The sequence below is a fragment of the Erinaceus europaeus genome, chromosome 14 (assembly GCF_950295315.1).
Source record: "Erinaceus europaeus chromosome 14, mEriEur2.1, whole genome shotgun sequence".
Lineage (NCBI taxonomy): Eukaryota > Metazoa > Chordata > Mammalia > Eulipotyphla > Erinaceidae > Erinaceus > Erinaceus europaeus.
In genome coordinates, this window is record NC_080175.1 from 11614110 (window position 1) to 11639328 (window position 25219).

Sequence of the window (25219 nt, forward strand, 5' to 3'; positions counted from 1 at the left end):
GCGCAGGTCCGGTCCCACGTTGTAGTGCCATATGTTGTCATCGCTGGGCTGGCTTCACGGGCGGGTAACAGACGACCAGGGATTCATGGTTGAGCTGTAGGCAGTATCTCTTTATTCATGCAGGACGCAGCACAATCTAAGCCGAGCTAAGCTAAACTAAAAACTACAAACAATCTTGTCCTTATAAATATACTAGCCCAGTAGGGTGGGAACAGGATGCGACGCAGAGAGGGTGGAGAGAAAAGTGACTGGTGAAAATCAGGGTATGACAAGGAGAGGGGGCGGAGCAGGTGAGAATTCTATCAGTAAACCACCAATGCCCTGGAGGGAAGGTGGTGCTTGTTAACAGAGGTTATGTAAATAGAATGAAGTGGTTATGTAAATAGAATAGTGTTAAGCAGGGGAGATTTAAACCAAATGAAACAGAAGGTGTTTTTAAAAGCATACCAACACTCTGGTATTAAAAAATAATAATAAAACGAGAGAGAGAGAGAGACACCAAGGCATTACTCTAGCATAGTAGAGTTGCTTTGGGTACTCTCATGGTGCTGGGGCATCAAACCAGGAAAGATACACACACACACACACACACACACACACACACACATACACAGTAAAACATGCTCCACACACATAAATCATCTCCTGGGATCATTGTAGTCTTCTCTAGCTCTGACTCCTCCCAACTCCAGCTTCATAACTGCTCTAGATGTTGACGTGCCTAGACCCCAGGGCCCTTCATGGAGAAAGGCTAACCTAGCTAGATGTTAAATGTTAAATGACACAGGGCTTGGGGACTGTCACAGAGTGTGAGGCTATTAGATCTGGATTGGTTCTCCTCAGCTGTGCCTGTTAGGTGGCCAAACCTATAATACCCCAGATGTCCTCGATGTGGTTTGATCTGTAAGTGATTGGACCCCTGGTGTAAGGTAGAGTTTATTTACTCATTTATTCACCAGATATTTACTAACCATCTCCTTTATTTATTTTTTTATCATTTCATTGGAGGATTAATGGTTCACAGTCCAATTGTTGACATATGGATATAATTCCTCATCTCCTCATGGGTATCTGCAATACACTCTCACCCCAACTTAAGTTCCTTTTGACCATCATGCACCAGGACCCCAGAGTTCCCTGCTCCCAGCTCCCTTCCAGCTCTCCTTCCCCAGAGTCCTTTGCTTTGATGCAATACACCAAACCCAGTCCATCTGTTTTATGTCACACATAATCCTCGAGTCCATTTAACCTCTCCCTTCTCATAGAGGAGTTAAGACCTTTAACCAAAGTGAACTCGAGTGTTTCCTCAAGGAAACACTCACGAAAGACATGTCTCTGATATCTGATTACTGTAAAAAATGGCGACTAATTCCTAGCACTGCTAAAACGGTATCATCTGTTTTCCATCTACACCATGCCTCGGCCTCACGCCTCACGTGAGCTTAATGTGCAGCTTGGCGATACGAGAATCCGGCATGAAGCCCAGCCAGTCTATCTTGGCGTTACTCTCGATCGCACTCTGTCATTTCACAAACATCTCATAAAAACTGCAGCAAAGGTGGGCGCGAGGAATAACATCATTGCAAGACTGGCCAGCTCCTCATGGGGCGCGAGCGCTGCCACACTACGATCATCATCTCTGGCATTATGCTATTCCACTGCAGAATACTGTGCCCCAGTATGGTTCCGTAGCCCCCATGTCCACTTGGTCGATTCCAAATTATATTCCTCCATGAGGATCATTTCTGGAACCATCCGTTCCACCCCGGTTCCATGGCTGCCACTTCTTAGCAACATCGCCCAGCCAGATATTTGTTGGGATGCGGCATCATCTAAGTTCATTTCCCACGTCTACGCTCGACCGGACCTGCCAATATGCGCGGATATCTTCGCCCACCCTGTCCAACGCTTGACGTCTCGTCACCCAATCTGGTCCCCTATGCCTACACTGAACTTCTCTGTTCCAGACTCTTGGAAACAGAGTTGGCAGTCAGCTGAGGTAAAGAACAAACACCTCATCACAGACCCCTGCAAGCGTCAACCCGGCTTTGGCCTAGCACGTTATGATCGGGCCCTCATCAATCGCTATCGAACAGGCCATGGCCGGTGCGCCGCTATGTTCCATCGCTGGGGAGCCAGAGACGACCCGAACTGCCCCTGCGGCTCTAGACAGACTATGACCCACATAGTCAACGACTGCCACCTCTCCAGATTCAAAGGAGGTCTCGAAACTTTACATCAGGCTCAACCTGACGCTGTTGACTGGCTACGGAAGAAGGGCAAACGCTACAAGAAGAACCAAAGTGAAGATGTAAAGTAAGAAGTGAGGGAAGAAGATGTAGGCAGAAGGACTGAGCTGCTGTACCCTTCTTGGAGCTCAAATCCAGTGAGGAGAATTGGTGGAAGAGCTCAGAAGAGACCCTCGAGACCACATTGAATCGGCCTTGAGATCACCAGGGTGGGTGGGATGGTGGCGGAGATTCTTGGTTATAAAAATAAAAATAAAAAACCTCATGTGAACAATGAAAAAAAAACTCTCATCCCTGAAGAAAGATAGGAGTGTAGCTTTCAATTCAGCTGTAAGCTTCAGTGAAATGTAGAAAACAGGACCTGTGAGGGGAGGGAAGGCCGCTGGCAAGAGGATATTAAGCATGAGAATGAATTTCTAAGAAGACTTACTTATTTTCTGGAAAGGGTGGTGTGGAGGGGGGCTTATCTTCAGATGATGTAGTGGAATGAGTGATGTGTTCTTTGGATGTAAAAACAGCACAGTTCCCTGTCTCCTGAGTTGCCCTCCCCCACCCCAATCTAGGAAAAAAGATATTAGGGACTAGCTGTTTGCTGAGCTCAAAGTCTCTGTTGACCTTAAAACAACTTGCCTAGAAGGGAAACGGCTGAGTATATATTTACTATTGAGCATAATTTTCCTTAGGAAGCCTGCAACCCTATTAAAGATTAATAGGGGATCTTATTTTCATATGTTTCTCTTTAAAGTCTGTGCAAGCATAGGCTGTTAGCCATTCAAACAGCCATTTGCCTTCCGTCTTCCTCACCCCCTCCTAGGGCAGATCCAGTGTGGAAGGTAAATTCACATCAGCCAAGCAACCTTGGAACCTGGGGCTCAGACTCTACACAGGTATTCAGTGCTTGTCCTTTGGGAATGTGAGGGGGCAGGAGTTTTGCATTTTGCAAATTATCATAGTCCAGAGAGCCTATGCAATTTTTAATTTCATTTTTGATAGATGGTGAGAGGTAGAGATAGGAAGGGGGAGAGAGAAAGGAAAGAGAGGCACCTGCAACATTGCTTCACACTCATGAACCTCTCCCTCTCTGCAATTGGGAGCCAGTGGTTGTGTGTTCTACCAGGTGTGCCACAACCTGGCCTAGCCTATGTAGTTTTTATTTTGCATCTGTTGGGAAGCCCCAAAGAAGCAAGGTTCGGTTGAGGCCAGGGAGCATTTGGAATAGTCTTTAGGATTTACTTGGGTTTTCCTAAAGTAATCAAGAGTTCAGTTTCTTTGGCTGCAAAAATCATGATGCACCAATTTCTTCACAGGGTCCACATGGCTTTTTTCTGAAAGTCACACAGATTGATGAGGAGGATAGCATAGAGGGACCACATGCACTAGCCATTCCAGTTCCTTCCACCTGTCCTATTGTCCTGTGAAATGATCTCTTTGTTTGAAGGACTCATAGGAGACATCTCCCCTTGGCCTTAACAGTGGGAATATAATGTCAATCAAGACTCCATCCAGCACAGACTTGAGTGGGTGGGTACAGTAGGTATTTCTTTATTTTCTATTATTATTAGTGATTTAATAATGAGCGACAAGATTATAGGATAAGAGGGATACAATTCCATAAATTCCCACCACCAGAGCTCTATTTCCCATCCCCTCCATGTTCTTTATCCCTCTAGAAGTATGGATGAAATTTTTTATGGGGTGCAGAAGGTGAGTGGCCTGGTTTCTGTAATTGCTTCTCCGCTGAGCATGGCCATTGGTAGGTCAGTCTATTACCCCCAAGCCTGTTTCTGTATTTGCCTAGTGGGATAGGGTTCTGGGGAGGTGGGGTTCCAGGATACATTGGTGAGGTCATCTGCCCAGGGAAGTCAGGGTGGTGTCATGCTAGTGTTTGCAGCTTGGTGGCTGAAAAAGCATTAAGATATAAAACAGGACAGTTTGTTTAATAAACAGGAACCTAAAGGTATAGAGCAGATAGAACTAAGAGTCTTCATATGGGAAGCAGATAGGGAGTCTATTTTAAGTATATTCTAAGGGGCCCATGACCTTAGTAGTTTTTCATGCAGAGTGTTTCAGATGCCAAGTTATTGGCAGGTGAATTAGAAAGGGAGTATTAATGTGGTCATCTCTGTCCTAGCAGAGGGCTTCATAAGCTATCTCAGAGTTGGTGTGGGTCTCCTGGGCTGCTCTGAGCAAAACATAAAATGCCTAGGCTGATGATATATGGTCTCATCTAGAAGGCTGGTGGTCATAAACAGGCACACTTGAGCCTCAATGTTTGAAGGGGCTTACTGTTGTTCAGCCTGAGTAGATTAAGCTTCACAGTTGAGGCACTGTCCAAAATGTCAGGGTTGGTTAATAAGCAGCTGTACTGAAACCCAGCTTCTGGATCATTTTCCTATTCTGTATTCAAAATCTCAAGACTCTGATACAGAGCTGGGGCTGTCAGAGGGGAGGGAGAGAGTCCTCAGAAGGAACTAAATGACTCAGGAGAGGGACCTTGAGACCTTGGTGATGACCGTGGCATGGTAGCACACAATCTGAAGAGAGGGTGAAGTTGTACACCGAGAGCATATATAGCCTTGTAAACCAACAGTACCTCAATAAAAGGAAAAAAAAGGATGGAGGGTGATCTGTTCATATAGTCACCAAAGATAGTTATGATGAGAAATAAAGAATTGTTGTCACAAAAAGGCCCTTACTGCTTATGACCTGTTAAGAGCCTTTTGGTTTCCTGATGCTTCTGTAACTGCTTTACAATATCACTTTTGCCTTCACATCACCAATTCAGTCTCTTTTTTATTTTCTTTCATTTTTTAAAAAATATTTATTTATTATTTATTCCCTTTTGTTGCCCTTGTTGTTATAGTTATGATTGATGTCGTTGTTGTTAGATAGGACAGAGAGAAATGGAGAGAGGAGGGGAAGACAGGGAGAGAAAAAGATAGACACTTACAGACCTGCTTCACCACTTGTGAAGTGACTCCCCCTGCAGGTGGGGAGCCGGGGGCCTGAACTGGGATCCTCACGCTGGTCCTTGCACCTTGCGCCACGTGCGCTTAACCCGCTGCGCTACCGCCCGACTCCCTTTCTTTCATTTTTTAATCAGGAGGTTAAGGGTTTACGGTACGGTAGTTAGCACATAGGTATAATTTTTTCATCTTGCCATGACAGGTATCTACAAAGCACCTTCACCCCCATTTGGGTCCTTTCTCATCCTCATGTACCAGAGCCTCAATGCACCTCTCCCCAGACTCTTCTGCATGCCCTTATTACCCAGAGCCCTTAGCTCTGGTGCAGTACACTAAACCAGTCACAGTTCGCTTTGTATTTTCTCCGTTCTGTTCTTGTTTCTTATGTTCTTCACATTAGTGAGATCATCACATATTCATCCTTCTCTTGTTTGGCTGATCTCAACATGATTACTTAAAGCTCCATCCAAAATGAAGTGAAGCAGGTGACTTCATTATTTTTAAAAGCTGATCCAAAGGTCCAACAGACATATGAAAAAAAAAATGCTCAAAGGCACTGGTTATCAGAGAAGTACAAATAAAGATGGCAATGAGATACCACTTCACTCCTATGAGAATACCGTACATCAGAATGGACAGTGACACCACATTTTGGAGAGGTTGGAGGAAGGAACCCTTTTACATTGATGGCAGGAATGTAATTTGCTCCAACTCCTGTGGAGATCAGTTTGGAGAACTCTCAGAAGGCTAGAGATGGACCTATCCTATGACCCTGCATTTCCTCTCCTGAGGATATATCCTAAGGAAATCAGTCCAGAAAGATCTGTGTATATGCATGTTCATAGCAGAACAATGTGTAAGAACCCAAACTGGGAAGCAACCTAGGCGTCCAACAACAGATGAGTGGCTAAGAAAGTCGTGGTCTCTATACACAACCGATTTAGTTTCTTAATGTTATAAAAGTCAGAAGTCCTGTCCAGGTCCCACTGGGCTGGCCTCACAGGTCTGAGTTTCTTCTGGAAGGCTTCAGGTGCATCCATTCTCTTGCTTGAAATTTTCAGCCCAGCTGGTGATCCTTTCATCTTCAACAGCAGCAAAGGCCTGTTCAGTCTTTCTGGCACAGTCATTCTGACCTCCTTCTCTTCCTTTCTCCCTCTGCCACTTTTAAGGACCTATGATCAATTGGCACCCCTGGAATATACAGTTTAATCTCCCTACCCAGTGTCCACAATCTTGATTGCATCTGTAAAGACCCTTTGGCCATCTCGGGGATCATTTTCTCAAGTACTACAGGTAAAAGACATCTTGGGAGGGTGGGGCACTCTTCTGCTTACAATAATAGTTTTCCTTCCTGAGCACTTATTGTGTTTTTAGTTTTTAGCATACTCAAAACGGTGAAATTAGTTATAACCTGAGCCCTTCCCAGTGGGGAATCAAAAAATATATATCACAGAGCCAAATTTTTCTCATCTGTCTAGCCAGGGGTGTGTTCACTTGGCACAAGTTCCACTGTTAGCTCTGTTTTATTTTTCTTTGACCTCCCCCCCCAAGTACTCACACTGATTTTTGTATTTATGCTCTTGCATCAAAGCTACGTCTGAATGTATCTTGAAATTCCTCTGAAGCCTGAGCGGGCATAAATAATTGAATGAAGCCACAACGGGTGACCTTTGCTGCTGGAGGTTCATGAGCCGGGGACCTGGAGCTCAGTAGGTTCTAGGATAAATGCCAGGAAACATTTGAGATTCACTCCTGAGGATGGAGGGCGGGGTGGGGTGGAGGCAGAGTGAGTGCCTGCAGAACCCTCCTTGCAGTGAATTCACGCGATGATGCTGTTCTGAAGTTTGAAGCACTGGTCTCGCAACCCAGAGATTTTTTTTTTTTTTTTTTTTTTGCTGCTAGGATTATTGCTGGGGCTTGGTTCCTGCAATATCAATCCACTGTTCCTGGAGGCCATTTCCCCCTATTTTTGTTGCCCTTGTTGTTGAACAGGACAGAGAAATCGAGAGAGGAGGAGGGTAAGGCAGAGAGAGGGAGAGAAAGATAGATACCTGCAGACCTGCTTTACCAGTTGTGAAGTGGGGAGCAAAGAGCTTGAACCGGGATCCTTATGTCAGTCCTTGCCCTTCGTGCCATGTGCACTTAGCCTGGTGCCACTACTAACAGCCCCCCCACCCCGAATGTCGAGATTTTGATTTCCTTTGGGGACCAGAAGTTACCAAACTTATGATGAAAGTTTGCCTCTGCAGAAATGGAAAAGACTTTGATGGAGAAGAGTAAATCTTTTTTTTCTTGATTTTTAATTAATTAATTGATTAATTTTTTGCCTCCAGAATTATCACTGAGGCTCAGTGCCTGCACTATGACTCCACTGCTCCTCGAGGCCATCTTTTTCTTTCCTATTGTTGTTGCTGCTGTTACTGTTGTTGCTGCTGCTCTTGTTGGATAGGACCGAGAGGAACTGAGAGAGGAGGGGAAGACAGAGAAGGGGGAAGATAGACACCTACAGACCTGCTTCACCACTTGTGAATCGATCACCCTGCAAGTGGAGGAGCTGGGGGCTCGAACTGGGATCCTTGCGCCTGTCCTTGCACTTTGCACCTTGTGTGCTACCGCCTGGCCTCTGAGAAGAGTAAATCTTAAAGGACTTTAGCATGTTTACAGAAGATTAGCTAGTAGATAGCTGAGAACAGGATGACATGCTTCATCTTCAAAAAAAACAAAAACCTTGCATTATTAGGCTTCCTGGATTCCCTTGCTATAAAAGCAAGTGTTACGGAGCCCCCCCCCCCCCCCCAGGCTTGCTGTTGTTGTGGGTGTGTGGTAGGACAGATATACAGAGCAACTGGGTTTGACCTGGCAGTGCAGCACAGGCTGTTCGCAGCCTCTGCTCCTTTTTCCAACCTGCCTCTCTACCATCATCTGTGCGTGCCTCGGGGAAGTCAGCTGAGGGGTTTGGGGGGGATTCTCCACTGAAGGGCAGCTCTAGGGCATCCATCAGAGGTTACCCTCACCAGCTGGCAGAGGTTGCTTTTCAGATGTACGGCATGCAGATCAGCCATCAAACCCCTTGAGGGCCTCTGCAGACAGTGATTGATGGCGTCAGCATGCGGGCAAGGTGGCTCCGTGACAGATACTGAAATTGATCCATGCTGCCCTGGACTTCCCTCTGTGGGCTGCTGTGGTTCAATGTGATCAGAAAGGCTAAGACAGCATTGCCTCTCTGCCCCTGTAGCCTGCTTTCCCCAAATCCTCACCCCTGGGCATGCCAGCAAGAGGCCTGGCCTCAAGACCTCATATGTGACTCCTGCTATGTCCCTTGACTCCTCCCAGAACATCAAGCTTGGTCACTGTGGTGTCAGACCAGATCAGAGGACACTGACTGCAGCCTCCTGTCTCCCCTACCCCAGACTGATAGTGGCACACAGAGCCTCCTCCTCCCAGGGCCAGTGGTTATAGGCACTGTATTAGCACCATGAGATTGAGCATGGATTTGGGCAGAGGAAGCTGAAGGGCACAGACATTAATTCCTTTCAGGCCACAGGAGCCTTCTCCTCCCAGGAAACAAGCAAATCCTAAGACTCCCTGGACCTGCTAACTCTCTCTGTCTCAACAACATGTAGCTATGGTCTGTCCTAAATCATTGTGAATCCAATAGAATAGCTTGCTCCCCCAGCAGTGAGGAGTCCAGCTTAAGAAAACTCTGAGCCTTTACCTATAGGGCCTGTGCATTTGCCCCAGGCAGGACCTTTGTTCTGGAATAGCCACCCCAACTTCCCAACTTGCTTCTCTACCACCCTCACTCCTCTGGGGTTGGCAGAAAAAGACTTTGGCTTTTTTGAAGGGTGTCCTGAGTCCCTTCTCCCCACCCCCACCCCCACCCCAACTCTTCGGCCACCACCACCACCATCACCCCCTGGCAGACACAGGGCATTTGCTTCTAATGAGGAGCAAGCAGCAAGGCAAGAAAACACTCCAGAGAAATGTATTTACCGGAGGCTCTGACTTCCTGAAAGATGCCTTCCAGATGTGCTCGACAGTAGGCCGCCAGAGGAGAAGGGCTAAGGTAATTTTCTAAAAACAGAAAGAGGAGAAATCTGGTTTGTGTCAGTGTAGCAGAAAATTGCTGTCACTGGGCTCTTGCTTTGTCATCCCGGGTCTAATATTAGCAATGGAGTTTTCAGATTGTTTTTATTCAGCATAAGAGATTAGTAGTATTGACAAACCAACTGATCTTTATGCATCTTAAAAATAATCCCCCCCCTCTGCTGGTCCACTGGGGGAGGGTGATTACTTTTATTATTATTTTTTTTAATACCTGTATTTTGTGAGCTTATTGGACTGAGAAGGTTGAAATAACAGTCCAGGGTTCCTGGCTCCAGACTGCTCAGATCTGTTTTGGTCAAAGTCTCAGCCTTCAGTCACACAGATGTGAGGGCCAACAGGAGATAGACTGAGCTGTGTGTTTTTCTGCATTAAGCTTCCTGTGTGTTTGCTGCCAGGAGCTAACACTAGGACAGGCTAAGGATTTGGGAGAAGAAAAGATGAAGGGATGGGCAGTAAAGTTTATTGAGCAAGTGGTGGGAGGTAGTATAGCTGGTCAAGTGTATGTTACCATATGCAAGGACCTGGGTTCATGCTCTTGGTTTGCGGCAGGGGTGGGGGGTGGACTTTACAAATAGTAAAGCAGGCCTGCAGGTGTCTCTCTTTTTCTCTCACCTTCTCTATCTTCTTCTTCCCTCTCAATTTCTCTCTGATCTATCAAGTAAAAAAAGAATGTGATAAAAAAATAGTTAAAAATTGGCCACCAGGAGCAGTGGACTCAACATGCCAGGCACTGAGCCCCAGCAATTATCTTGGTGGGGGAGAAAAAGTTTATTGTGCAGCAGGTATCCTGGGTTCCAGGCAAGGCACTTTATCTACTTGCCATTTAGGTCTCACAGAAACCATTTAAAGGAACCATGGATAGTACTGGCCCCAGTTTTTTGGATGAAGAAATGGAGGGCTGGAGAAGTGAAATGATTTGCTGAGAAGGGGTAAAATTAGAAACAGGCGCACATCATTCTCACACTTGCCTTACTTTTTGTCTGCTCTAACTGACCCACAGAACAAGCTTTCCAAAATGAATAACAGTTTGAAAGGCAAGTCCTGGGGGCTGGTTGGTGGCATACCTGCTTAATTGCAAATGGCATAATGACCCAGGTTCAAGCCCCTGGTCCCCACCTACAGAGGGAAAGCTTCATTATCAGTGAAGCAGTGCTACAGGTCTCTCTCCCTCTCCCTCTCCCTCTCCCTCTCCCTCTCCCTCTCCCTCTCTCCCTCTCTCCCTCTCTCCCTCTCTCCCTCTCTCCCTCTCTCCCTCTCTCCCTCTCTCCCTCTCTCCCTCTCCCTTCTCCTTCCCCTCTCCCTCTCTTTCTCCCCCCTCCCCTTCTTGCTCCTCAATTTCTTTCTGTCCTATAAAATAAGATAAAGGTTTGATCTCTGTCTGCATCCTCTGGGCCCTGTTGAGTTCGGAGTTGCATTCAAGTACTGTCTGAGCTTCCACACTCATGCAAGTTTAGGGACACCTAGTTAATCTGGGAATACAGAGCACACCAGATTGTCATGCACCTGATGATTAGGTAAAGTCCCAGGGAAGTGGAAGTCCTATGACTCTTGAGAAGGAGCTTAACCTCTTTGTTCCTTAGCTATCCTGTATGTGAGATGAGCGGCTGGACCCACAAGAGAAAAGAAGGGAGGAAAAGGAAGAGGAGGAGGAGGGAGAGAGAAAGAGAAAGAGGAGCTTTGTTTTCTGTACTTTAAGCAAGTCAAACACTTTGACATTAAAATTATATATAATGGAAAGGAGAATCATGATGAAGAATAATGTTACTAATGCTTTGAAAACAGATTAATTTCCTAATAGTTCCTAGTATCCTAGGGATAATATGTCTGATGTGGGAGGGAAGTCCAAGAGCTAAGTAGTTAAGCAACATACTCAGGAACTCTGGTTAATTGGTGTCAGAGCCTGGATCTCATTCAAGAATCTCACACTTCTCAGTCCAGGGCTCAGTTCCACCAAAAGCATGGCTTAAAACCAAGGATGGGCTCTGCCTTGGAGAAGCATTTAATGGATTAGGATAATCCAGGATGAGTTAAAGTAGTCTGTGCTAGTATGTTCTTCACCTGTTTGCTTTAGCACTATTTTGCTAAAATGTTTTATGGGTAAATAAAAATGTAGGTAAATGATTTTCCCACACACAGTCAAAAGACCATCTGCTGTTTGAGAAGACACGTCTAGATTGTATCATTATAATCATTTTTCTATTTCCAGTTAGAGGCGTACTTCCTTTAATAAGATATGTGCTGGATAAAGCACTGTTTTCTCCGCAGATTTCCTAAGGCCACCTTGGCATTTGCCAGCTTCCGTTCTCCTCTTTAAGGGCAGGGAATTTTCACTTTTGAAGGGAGATCCATTTCGACATCAGTGCCTATTCATTCCCTTTTCACTTTCTCAGAGAAAAACAATCAGGTTCATCATACTGTAGTCATGGAGATTTCATGTACCCAGAAGAAATCCAGTGGTGGGATGTTTCGTTAATCCCACACTGAACATTAAGGCGTTTTCCTTGGATCTCTTCAGTCCTGACAAGGAAGTCCTTGAAACAGGTGACAAGGTGCTCTTAAATCCGCCTGGGTGGAAGAATGATAAAGAAGGGGTAATTTGGGCCAGGCAGTGACACATCTGGTTGAGCGCGCATGTTATAGTGCTCAAAGGCCTGGGTTTAAGCCCGCAGCCCACACCTGCATGGTGAAAGCTTTGAATACTGAAGCAGTTCTGTAGGTGTCTGTCTCTTCCTGCCTCTCCTCCCCTCTCAATTTCTGGTTGTCTCTGTCTCATAAATAAGTTCATTTTAAAGAATAAGAAGAAGGGAAACCATTTACTAAAAAAGAAGAAGGGGTAAATTTTGGATGGTAGGGCTGGAAGTAGGGTCATTGCTGAGGTGCTGCCCAAGATGGTGGTCTGGAGCTCTGACCATCTCCTAGGCATTGGCTCCTCAGGGTGCCATGCCAGCCGCATACTCTTCTTTGTAGAGACATCCGTCCTACCATATGCTCACACATCCAAAGAGATCACTTGCCTCTGGGTTTCTCAGGCCTTGCTCTGTCCTCTCCAGCCCTTCCTTCATAGTGTCTTGAAAGGCAGCTGTGCTTACCATTGTGCTACCAACACAACTGCACTTCAGAGTGTCTTGACTTCCGTCTTTGGACACCCACCACTGCTCCTTCCTTCCTCAACTGTCACCTCTAATGCAGTCTCCCTCCTGCCTTGGGCCAGTTTCCTTCTAACACAGTACAGGCACAGAGAAGGTCTTCAGCAAATCCTGGAGAGACCTCAAAATCTTGCTGGTATGCAAATCACAATTTCTCTGCTGATAATCCTTCAGTGCCAAGATAGCTTACTAGGAGGGTGCTACTGTGCCATAATACACCCCCCCCCAACCCTGGCCACTCCGGATTCACATCCAGCCTCCACTACACTGGGGGGACGGCCTTGATATGATGTCTTTTCCATTCTCCCTGACTCTTCCGATCGGAAACATTCAACCTGGAATAGTTAATCCCTGGTGATGACTCCCTCCACACTCCCCTCAAAATAATTCCTTCAGTGGATTTTTATTTTTCTTTAATATTTTATTGACTTTATTTTAATGAAAGACCAGAGAGCACTGCTTAGCTCCGGCTTATAGTTGTGCTAGGGATTTAAACTTGGGATCTCAGAGCCTCAGCCATGAGAGTCTTTGCAGAACCATTATGCTGTCTCCCCAGCCCAAACTTTTAGGTCATTCAAACTTTTCTGTGTGGTCAGTGTTGTCATATAACCAGTCATTTCCACCCAGTGACTTGGCCACCGTAAATGAATGTGTAAACACTTTTCTGAAGGGCGCCTGGGTTCACCCTGTAGTGGTGAAAAATAATCTCAGCTCTCGAGTCAGACAGAATGTGATCCTATTGCAGGGCCTTTCACTGCATAGCCTCTCATTGCCTCCTTTGCTTCACCTGCCTAAGTTACTGTGAGGAGTCTGTGTGTAAACGAACGTGTGAATACGTTTATACCTGCTCTCGTCTCTCGTTATTGCTACCCTGAGTTCATGGTGAGTGTTTTGTGCCGCTGCCATGTGCTGCTCCCTTTTGCCTGGGACAACCTCCTCCTCAGTACCCTTAATGTGTGATGCCTCCTACCCACCCTCCCTGTCTCCATCTCAACATCACAGCCTCTCTGAACCAACCAGCTTCCAGAGCCATGTAGTGTTGGTATCTGAGGTTATGTGATCCCAATGTGTGGCGTCAGATCTCTGCTCTATGCTTCACACAAGATGTCCTTTAGTCTGAACATACTAAGCTGCTGTCTTTCCCTCTATAAAACTGGGTTCAAACATGACTAGTCCTCTCTTGATTAGATTGTTAGGGAAAGGGCTTCATTCACATTAGATAGTGTTTTCATTAGAAGCCTTTCCTGCCTTTTATTAGGAGCTCACTTCTGTGTTACTACAGTTTTGTTTTTTTACCTTGTTGATCTCAGCTTCTAGATTACACACCATCTGAGTTCAGGGACAGGGAACATATTCATCATTATACCACAGGCACTTGACACATCATTTCAGTCAGTGGAACAGACAAGAACTGAGCTGCTTTGCCAAGACGTGCAACCATTTGCACACAAGACTGAAGAGATCTCAGAGGAATGTAGGAGTGTGTTGATGAGAAAGGGAGATTCTCTGGAAGGAGACTGGGTCTCTTTCCTTCTTTTTTTCTTTTTTATTTCCACTATGACTCCAGCACTTCTGACAGCCTTTTTTCTTTTTTCTTTTTTTTCCTTTTTCCTTTTTGTTCAAAAGAACAGTTAGAAAATTGAGAGGGCAGGGGGAAATAGAAAGAAAGATAGAAGCTTGCAGCAGGCCTGCTTCATCACTTGTGAAGCATCCCCACTGCAGGAAGGGAACAGGGTTTTGAACCTGGGTGCTTGTGTGCATCCTTGCACGTAGTATTTTGGGCACTTAATTGGGTGCACCACTGTGCACCCCCTTTATTTCTTTTTTTTAAAGAATATTTTATTTATTTTTAATGAGATAGATGCATACATAGATACATAGATAGACTGACTGACCAGTGCTGGGGATTGAACCTGGGTCCTCAGAGCCTCAGGCGTGAGTGGGTTTTTGTTTATTTGGGTTTTTGGGTTTTTTTTTTTTGCATAATCATCATGCTGTGTCTTCAGCTCCTGCTTTATTTTCTTGAGAGATACTGCAGACAGGGCATTCATTGGATAACAGCATTTTGTTTGGCTCAGAAATTCAAAGGTTACTGGGAGTTGGAGAAGTATGTTCTAGACTCCCCAAACAGCTGGTTCTATGAAAACAGCATAAAGCCCTGGTTTGTAGTGTTTGCTGATTACAGAGTTTGCTGATTACTGTGATATAAATACTCCTCCCAAGACCACTGTCAAACTACCACTCTGCTGTTGGCCAGCTCCTCAAATTCCTGAGCGTCAGCCAGTAATGAGCTGACCGTTTATTCCAGCAAGCCATGGTATATAAACCTCTTCTGATGTACTGTTTCTTTTAGTAAATGTTAAATGCTATCAAGAAGAAAGAGGTGAAATAGGAAAGACAGGGCCATGGTAGTGTTTAGGCAACACTGCATGTGCTCAAAAGTACTTGGAAAGTCTCCTTCCATCCCGTGTGTGTGTGTGTGTGTGTGTGTGCGTGTGTGTGTGTGCGCGCGTGTGTGTGCGTGTGCGCGCGCTGCAGCACTGTCCTGTCCAGGGTGCTGCTCCTAGCATTCTCTCAGTCAGGCCTGCGCTCTTTGCAGCAGACTGACTCAATTAGCCTTTCATTCCAGGGTCCAATTGTGGGTAATTCTGAGGTTGTTAAACAAAATGAGTCTGGTGGCATTAGTGTTACAGTTGAAGGATGGTGATTCACGTCAGGGTGAGCTTCAGTGAAGTCTGTTCCAGAGACTCTGAGACTCAGTAGATAGGGAAACTTTTTTCCTTCATTCCTCCCTCCCTTCCTCCCTTTCTTTCCCTTCCTCCCCTCCTTCCCTCCCTTCCCCCTCCCTCCCTTCATTCATTATTTCTCTCACTCTTTCTTTCTTTCTTTCCCCCTCCTTCCTTCTCTCTTTCTCTTTCTTCCTTTCTCTCTCTCTCTCTCTCTCTCTCTCTCTCTCTCTCTCTCTCTTCTTTCTTTCTTTCTTTCTTTCTGTCCAGGCTTATCATTGGGCCTCACTGCCACAACTACCAATCCATTGCTCCTGGCAGCCATTTTTTTTCTTTCTATTTTATCTAATTGACAGGACAGAGACATGAAGAGGGAGAAGAGATAGAGAGGGAGAAAGAAAGATACCTGCAAACCTGCTCCACCCTCCTCCCTGCAGGTGGGAAATGGGGACTCAAAGCCAAATCTCTGCGCCTGGTAATGTGTGCACTCTGCTTGGTGCACCTCCACCCGGTCCCCTTACCCCTTTCTTGAGGGGGACAGAAGTTTGGTCAGGAGCACTGGGCTGCCAGGGCAGAGAGCTGATCAGGCTGTGTGCAGAGCTGCAAGCCCAGCTGCCTGAGCCTCAGTCGCCCTCTGCAAAGACAGAAGCCCAGCCCCTCTAGATCATTAACTTTCATGACCAGGAAAATTCTTCTAAAATTAACACTCAGTCCAAGCTGGAAGCCACTGGAGCCAGTTGTGGATGCCTGAGTCAGCTTTAGGAATCCCCACCCCCACCCCCAAAATTGATATTTTAACCAGGCTGCAGCAACAAGCCAGGTTTTCTGCCCTTCCTTGTGTTAGGTCAGAGTCAGAAAACACTGGGGTTGAGGCAGCTGAGAGACTGAGTACACATACAGGCACATGTAACCCTGTTGGGAGGGCTTTTGCCCAGTCATCATCTACAGCATGTGACACTGCTGGGGAAGCATTCAAAAGGGCCTCTCTATGGGCTGTCAGGTGTGGAAAGAAAAAAGAGCGGGAATTGTGTGGAATTGTACCCCTCTTATTCTTTGGTCTTATCAGTGTTTCCATTTTATAAATAAAAACTTTTAAAGAAAAGAAAAAGAAAGAAAAGAAAGCAGAGCTCCAGGCCTTGTTTTGGGGGTGTCTGATGATAGGACAAGGTACTTGATATTCTGAGCTCACAGATAGCCTCAGACTTGACCGCCTTGTCTGTAAGAGTTCCGGGGCTGGGGAGACAGCATACTTGTTATGCAAGACTTCATGCCTGAGGCTCCTAAGACTCAGGTTCAATACCCAGCACTACCTTATACCAGAGCTGAGCAGTGCTCTGGTCAAAAAAAAAAAAAAAAAAAGAAGAAGAAGCTGAGGAGTGACCAGTTCCAGATTGACACCGTACTGCCTTTGCAGTGTGCCCTGAGCTTAGATAATTTCAGCAAGCCTTTTTATGCCCTTCCAGTTACAATTGTAGTAAAGGGGTAGATAATGCACTTGCTGTAGACCTTTGTCTTCTCCCCACTTCCCTCTTTGCTATAATCCCACCAGCGCAAACTTGCTTATATCGTAAAGTGTGTCGATTGAATACAATTTCTTGGGTGGAAAGAAGTGTTTTTTAAAAAAAAGGCCCTGAGCTTGCTGGCTGCCAACTCAGAGGAACTAAAGAGAAGAAAGCTGAGAAAGCCATGCATTGTCTCCCGTGATTGCCAGATATATATATATATTTAAATATTTTATTTATTTATTTATTTATTTATTTTCCTTTTTTGTTGCCCTTGTTTTATTGTTGTGGTTATTATTGTTGTTATTGATGTCATCCTTGTTGGATAGGACAGAGAGAAATGGAGAGAGGAGGGGAAGACAGAGAGGGGGAGAGAGAGAGACACCTGCAGACCTGCTTCATCACTTATGAAGTGACTCCCCTGTACGTGGGGATCCTTATGTTGGTCCTTGCACTTTGCACCACATGAGCTTAACCTGCTGCGCTACCGCCCGACTCCCAATGGCCAGATAATTTAAACACTCTCACTGCCTCTTGTATTCTCCGCTTAGACACTGAGCTGGTGTTTACTGAGATTACCTTGGAAGCACCATCCCCCACCCCAGTTCAGGATTTCTCCCAACAATATCCTCTTCAGATTGGAAAACAGCCCCTGGGTCACAAAGAGCCCTGGGCCTACTCAGACCAGCATGGTTTCTCCACTTGCAGTCTCTGCTGCTCTGCTCAACCAGGACTTCTGGTGGGCCAAGCCTGGCCCTGCAGAGTTCTCCAGGTGCAGACATGTGCTATTTGCACTCCCACACTCCAACTCCAGGGCCTTCTAGCCACTCCTCCACCCTTGGGCCCACTGTAGCCAGTGACTCACCACCCACTGCACATGACAGCTCCCCCTCTTCCCTTTCTCCTCAGTTCCAGAAAGGCAAACTTCCCCCAGGTGTCACCTGACTGGATACATTATTGTCCCCTGAGCTGGTAGAGATGAGAGAATTAACTTGCAAGACAGATACACATAGTTTTTAAAGCCAGTAGGAATTACGGGAGCAGATGGCCTGTAGGATCCTATTTTGATGTCAGGGACATGTTTCTGTATAAAAGTAAATATTTCCCCAGTGTGGCTCTCCGGTGAGTGTAGAGAGAAGCCTGTTTCCTAAAGATGCAAATAAGCCTAGTCAAAAAATAAATATTGAATGGAAACTTCAAAGCATCTGGATTTATCCAGTTAGAGACCCTGAAGACTTCTCTCCCAAGAAGCAGACGCATGGGGGGGGGGGGCATAGGGAAACATGCTAACATTTTTAAGAGTTTATACTTCCTGTATTGTGTGTGTGTGGGGGGGGGGTGAGGCACATCAGCAAATCAAGTTACGTCTCTTCAGAGGATATTTTAAAGCACCCTGCCACCTTTTTCTGTTACAGATCTCGCCTTGCAGATTTCTTCACCAATTGCCAGCCAGAGTCAAGGTCTGTCAGCAGCTGTCTAAAGGAGAACTATGCTGACTGCCTCCTCGCCTACTCAGGGCTTATCGGTAAGATGGAGAGCAAAGGCTGCTTTACAGATACTCCCACAGTCTCCTTCCGTTGTAGCCGGCACTGTCTGTGAAAAAGAAAATCTCCCAGTAACCCTCTGGACTGGGATTTTGATACCAGGTCCTTTAGGACTTGGCTGGAGAAGGAAATCTGGAAATCGGGCTTGGGGGAGGGGGGTGGCGGCGGAGATAATGTCAGAAGCAGAGGCAGAAATAAGGAATGTCAAAGAGCAGGGAGACCCAGTGTGCTCACCTGAGAAGGAGCTCAGCTGGAGAACTGACCAAGCAGAACAAAATTCGGGGGATTGAGGGGGGCCCTGGTTATGAAATTGGAGAGCAAGTTTCATCAATTTCATTAAATTCAGCAACTTTGGAGAAGAGGAACTTGAACGGCATATAGTCTGGAAAACCATAAAGACTGATTCCCAGACACGGCCCTTTGCATATAAAACCCCTAAATTATGGCGATGTATAGTTTTGATTATTCAGCTTTTGTATGAAGACAAACATAGCAGAAACAAGAGTCTCCTGCCTTCCAAGACCCCTGAGCCTTTAGAAGAACCAGGATCTCTACCTCCAGGTCAGCGAAGTAAGAAGACACCAGGGTCTGTGTGATAGCACACCTGACTGAGCATATACTTTGCCATGTGCAAAGACCTAGAATTGAGCCCCCAGGCCCCCCTTGCAAGGGGAAAGCTTCATCAGCAATGACGCAGCTCTGCAGGCCTCTTTCTCTATCTTCTCTCTCAATTTCTCTCTGTCCTATCAAATACGTGTGTGTGTGTGTGTGTGTGTGTGTGTGTGCGTGTGTGCGCATGTGTGTGATTTTTTTTAAAAAAGACACCAATTATAAAAGAGCCAGGAATGGGGCAAATGTTTGTTTCGCCTTAAAGGAGGAATTTATGGGTGCAGATGTTGCCAGCCTTTTTCTGTATAGAATACCTATGCTCTCTTGGGTAATCCTGGTTTCCAGCTATGGAGGGTTTTTATGGCTATGCCCAATGAGTTCTTTATTTTTCCTAAGTCAGTATTTCAAATTTGCATTCACTTTCTACTTTTCTTAAATAAGTTTGTCTCTATTAGGGGTGACTCCTTAACTGTGGATTTGAAGGTTTAAGAACTCCTAAGAAGCTGTGTACTCCTTGTAAAAACTTAAAAAAGAAATTTGGAAAAGGTTTTTAAAAAAACAATGGGGGGGGGGGAGTCGGGCTGTAGCGCAGCGGGTTAAGCGCAGGTGGCGCAAAGCACAAGGACCGGCATAAGGATCCCGGTTCGAACCCCGGCTCCCCACCTGCAGGGTAGTTGCTTCACAGGTGGTGAAGCAGGTCTGCAGGTGTCTATCTTTCTCTCCTCCTCTCTGTCTTCCCCTCCTCTCTCCATTTCTCTCTGTCCTATCCAACAACGACAACAACAATAATAACTACAACAATAAAACAACAAGGGCAACAAAAGGGAATAAATAAATAAAATAAATATTAAAAAAAAGTAAAAAAAAACAATGGGGGTTGGTAGGAAGAAGACTCCCCCTGGTAGAGTGTGCACAATACTGATACTGTGTACAGGAACCCACATTTGAATGATTATTTGGAGGTTTTAGCAGGGGGAGCACAGCTACTAATATTCCCTCCACCAAAGACCAGTCCATCTCTATTCATTTTTTTTAATATTTATTTTCCCTTTTGTTGTCCTTGTTGTTTTACATTATTGTTGTAGTTATTACTATTGTTGTTATTAATGTTGTTGTTGTTGTATAGGACAGAGAGAAATGGAGAGAGGAGGGCAAGACAGAGAGGGGGAGAGAAAGACAGACACCTGCAGACCTGCTTCACCATCTGTGAAGCGACTCCCCTGCAGGTGGGGAGACGGGGGCTCAAACCGGGATCCTTATGCCAGTCCTTGCTCTTTGCGCCATGTGTGCTTAACCCGCTATGCTACCACCCGACTCCCAGTCCATCTCTATTCTGAGGAGGCCATACTCTTCAATAGAGTGCACAGCTCTGGGAAGGATGCACTTGGACTGGTGAGGGAGGAAGGGGCACCTGCCTAGCCAGCCAGCTCAGCTGCAGCCAGGTCCCCCTCCACAAGAACCCACATATGAGATCCAGGCCAGCACATGGGAGCACCTGCAAAGAGGAAGCTTTACCCCACTCTGCAGTGCTATGCTGTCTCTGCTTTTTTTCCCCTCTCTCTCTCTGTCTCTCACTCACTATGTAGAGGGAAGGAAACATTGGCTACCTGGGACAGTGGAGTTAGGCAGGCACTAAGCCCCAGCAATAACCCTGATGGTAACGCAGCATAAGATAAAATAGCGTGCACTTGGATAGTGAGCTGCGGTGCCATGTGCTCAACCTAGGTTTGAGCCAGGCCCCCTCAGCCTGAAGGAAGCTTTCGTTCCCTCTGTTATTGCCTTTCTCACTCGATCTGAAAAATGTCAACCTAGTGTGGCAAAACTCTGAAGATGACCAAACAAACAAGCAATGACAAATAAACAAACAGAACCAGTGACTTGGCTGAGGAAGTAGGGCCATAGAAGCCTACAAGACTTATAAACGCGAAGTGTGGAGTTAGGTCCTCAGTACAGCAGCTGCCAGAACAATGGTCTGTTTTTTTCTTCTCTTTCTCTCATTAAAAAATGAATCTTTTGCACAACAAAGGCGACGTTGCAGACTTCCAACACGCACTTATTAACACTTCAGTTTCTTCGAGGGATACATTCTCATTAAATCATCCAAGTGTGACCAAAGCATGGAACTTCCAGGCATTTCTATAGGGACATCCTAGGTTTGGCAAAGCCTTGCATGCTTGATGATGAAGAAATCCTTCTCAGTTCAGGGAATCATTGGCAGAAGAGTGCATTTTGTGTACCACATTTGATTTGGCCTCTTCTGAGCCTGCTTCTCTGACTCCTCACTGATCACTGTGTTCTAACATACTTTAAGACAATGCTTGTTCCTACTACTTTTACCTGCTGGGGTTTCTCTGTGGTGCAAGAAGTTCACAGAGTACTTAGTTGACACATTTTGACCTCTTCACTTGGTGTTTGGGATGCTGCCCCTTTCTCACCCCAGTTTGGAGCTTCCTTTCCCCTATAGCTGAAGTACTCATCCTCAGGTCAGAGGTTATATTACTTAGTTCAAGGGAGGAAGGAATATAAGACAAAGAAAACATTTCCTTGGCCCAGAAGAGCTTACATACTATTTTCTTTTCTACTTCTGACCAAATATATCCAATGGGTCACTAGACTGCCTGCCACTTCTTCGACAACATATATAAAAACAGAAGGCGTCTTGGCATGAGAAGGTCTTGTGTGGTGTGAACCACCCAGGAGAAGACATTTGGGCTGGATTAAGGATAAATGCCTTGTTTATTTGTGCCAGCACAGCACTCATCAGAAAAGCCATGAGTACAGGAAAATGTGGGCAAGAGAGACCACCCTGGCAATTCTTCGAGCGCACTGGAAGACTAGGGAGACTGCACTGGCTTAGAAAAATTTCCACTGTTTGTTTCAAATTCCTTCACAAATTGGAAGACATTAGCTAAGTTGGTTGTGAGTCTGGTGAGTGGAGGAGACCTCCTATACATTCAGGATGTGGGCTAAACCAGAAGGGTAGCTTCTAAGCTTCCTAAAGAAGCCATTTGCTTCTAAGGGAAATGGATCCAGAGTTCTAAAAGGATTTTTAAGATATGTAAAACCAGTTCTATCAATTTATGAAGATTAATACCCTTTTCAAGAAAATGCAAGGGATTTGGCAACTCATGCATACTAAGTTAATTCTCTCCTACTCCATGGCATCCATACCATTTGTGCAGGAAAAAGAAAATACCCCAAGTGCAGCGCAAAGAGTTCTGCTGTAATTTTTAAAGCAAATGTGTAAATTATTTTATGTGCTCAAGATAAATTGCCAAGAAAGTGCACTGCTTAACATAATTTCCCACTCAGCAGACACAATGTTTGTAATTAGCCGCAGAGCATCCACTGCTGGAGGGACATTTGTTTCTTTTTAGGCTCCAGAGAAGTCTCCATCCTCATGTGAGAATGAAATACCTTGTTTTCCTTCTTGTAGGTACAGTCATGACCCCCAACTATGTGGATTCCAACAGCCTCAGTGTGGCCCCGTGGTGTGACTGTAACAACAGTGGGAATGACCTGGAGGAGTGTTTGAAATTCCTGAATTTCTTCAAGGACAATACGTGTCTCAGTGAGTTTTTATTGGACAAAGAGGAAATGGCCTCCGAGATGGCTCAATGGGTAGAGCACATGCCCGAGAACTTCTGTTCAGGCCCTGGGAGGACCAGGGATAGCACCGAGGGAACTTCATGGATGGTGGAGCAGTGCTTTCATGTCTCTCCCTCTCTCCAGCACCCCTCTCCTCCTTTCTTTCACTCTTAATCTAAAAACACAAAATTATATATATATATATATATATATATGTATGTATGTATGTATTTGGCTTTGGTTAGAAGCTCAGTAACATCATGCATGTGCAAAACTTTGTGTTAGTTTTTGGTGTTTTTTTTTTTTTAGCATTGCATTAAAAGTAAATACAAGATACAGGAAGGAGTTCAACTGTTAGAGCACTTCCATATTGTATGCAAGGCCCTGGATCCAACCTCCAGCTCCAGGCACCATGTGGCAGCCACACTTTTAGCACGAAGGAAACTTCACAAATGGTGCAGTGATACTTGGTATCCCTTTCTTCCCCTCTTTGTCTTTCTTGCCCTCTTTGTATCTGGAAAAAAAAGAGCAATGAAAATATTAGACTGTGAGCACCAAGTTCTGTGCATGCTGCCTGGGAGCTGCATTGTAAACATGTTTTCCTCTCTAAGCTCCACTTGCATCCTGGTGTTTGTGCTGTCGTCTGTCCGGGTCCCCTGTCCCTGATCCTCTGTGGTGACGCCAGCTTCCTCTGGCCATATTGGGTGATTCAACCGGCACAGAGCAAGTGATGAAGCCAGTGCAGTCAAGCCTGCAAGTTAAGAGGCCTGAAGGAGCAAGAACTTGGTCTCACAGTGAGCGCATTCTGCAGGAAATAACTTCTACCCCCAGATCAAATTTGGATCTTGGCAGCCAGTGTAAAGTCTGTTCCAAAAAGCCCTTAAAACCTGGGCTGGAGACACAGTGTGAGAAGTGCAGATAAATTAGATGGGGGAGGCCTCCAAGGATTCTCCAAGGAAAAAAAAGTCAAGCCATTTCCATCAATAGCCTCCCACCACCACCACCATCCCCGTCCCCCCAGAAGTTGAGATCTGGCACCAGAGAGGAATGATGATTTTTGAGAGCCGATGTCCCCCGGAGCCTAGATGACAGTTATTTGGGGGAGGCAAGATGAGCAGGGAGGGGCATGTAGCCAGGAGGACTCCTGGTTGGAAACAGGGTCAGGTATCATTGTGGTGTCCTTTGGGCAGTTTGGAAACACAACTCCCAAAGTAAAAGTCACAGAGAAAGAAGTGCGCAGGCGTGAACAGTGGGTATTCGTCAGCAAATCTGGAAGCTTACCTAAAGAGATGTGCCCTAGGTGACTGTTCAGCTGAGATACTCCGGTGCCTCGCTGTCACTTTCTAATTTCTTGTATGTCTTGTGAATATAGAGGCTCAAGCTGTGGAAAGAGTGTCATCTCTGCAGGCTCCCATTCCCTGTGAGCTGCACAAAGGATTCTGGGAGAGGCAGATACTATTAGCTCCATGTCACAGTTGAGTCAGTGACTGAGACAGGCTCCAAAGTTGAGTTTCTTATCCCCAACCCACCACCCATTCCCTGACTTTAATTTTGTGTCTGATTTTGAAGGACTGAGTAGATGGGCAAGAATACAAGCCTGGTCATCGGGGTCTGCTATGACTTCCTGGAGGTGGTGTGACCTGAGTGTATTTGTTTCTTGTTTCTCTCTCTCTCTCTCTACTAGGGGAGATTAATGGTTTACAGCCAATAGTAAATATAGTCATTGGTACATGTGTAAAATTTCTCAGTTTTCTGAAAAACACTCTTATCCCTCATCTAGGCCCTTCACCATCACACATCAGGACCTAACCTCCCCTCACACCACCCCCCTCTCCTTTACTTTGGTGCAATACTCCAAATGCAATCCAAGTTCTACTTTGTTTTTCCTCTTTCTGTTCTTATTTATCAACTTCTATCTATGAGTAGGACCATCCCATATTCATCCTTCTCTTTCTGGCTTATCTTACTTCACGTGATTCCTTCAAGCTCCATCGAATATGAAGTGAAGAAGCTAAATTCATCATTTTTAATAGCTGAGTAGTATTCCACTGTGTATATACTATAACTTTCTCGGTCTCTCATCTGTTGTTGGACACCTGGGTTGCTTCCAGGGTTGGGCTATTACAAATCGTGCTGCTATGAATATAGATATACACAGATTCTTTTGGTTGGGTATTTTTAGTTCCTCAGGATCTATTCCCAGGAGAGGAACTGCAGAGTCTTTGTGTAGGTGCATTTCTAGCCTTCTGAGAATTATCTAGACTGCTCTCTATAGAAGTTGGACCAATTTACATCCCCAACAGCAGTGTGGGACCCAAGTTTCTAACAACCTTGGTTCAGCTATCATCATGAGAGCTGTGTCCTCAAGTGACAGTTTCTCCATGATGCACTGCTGGACAGTGATTAATTTATAAAGACTTAGCTAGCAGTTGATCATGTGTACACAGCGAAGCTTTTTTAAAAGTACTACTTCTAAAACCTCATCATTCCCTTTGTTGAAAAGAAAATTCTTAAGTGATTTTCTTGCTAGATACTGGAGGAGTGTGACTGTAGCCAGATGCTTTGATCATCTGAAAACTAAAACTAAAACTTTGGAGCATTTCAGAGGAATTCAGACCCACAAAACTCATCTGAAGTGTGGAGACATTCACCAAAACATGGTGCCTTGGGTATACCATGGCACTGTGCCTCTTGTTTGGTTCTGACATGTGTATATTCTCCTTTAACATCTTGAATACCTATTTTTCTGGCAGAATCCAAGTCATTTCTTTAAGATTTTAAT

At 45.4% G+C, this 25219-nt stretch overlaps 1 protein-coding gene across 2 annotated transcripts in view; it reads left to right on the forward strand.

Moving 5' to 3' along the window:
* Positions 1-25219, forward strand: part of GFRA1 (GDNF family receptor alpha 1) — a 275166-nt gene that overhangs the window by 207668 nt on the left and 42279 nt on the right. For both annotated transcript variants that reach the window (XM_060171220.1, XM_060171221.1), the window contains exons 6-7: positions 18112-18221; positions 22286-22420. In XM_060171220.1, coding sequence (XP_060027203.1) covers positions 18112-18221; positions 22286-22420 — 245 coding nt within the window. The remainder of the gene's footprint in view (positions 1-18111; positions 18222-22285; positions 22421-25219) is intronic.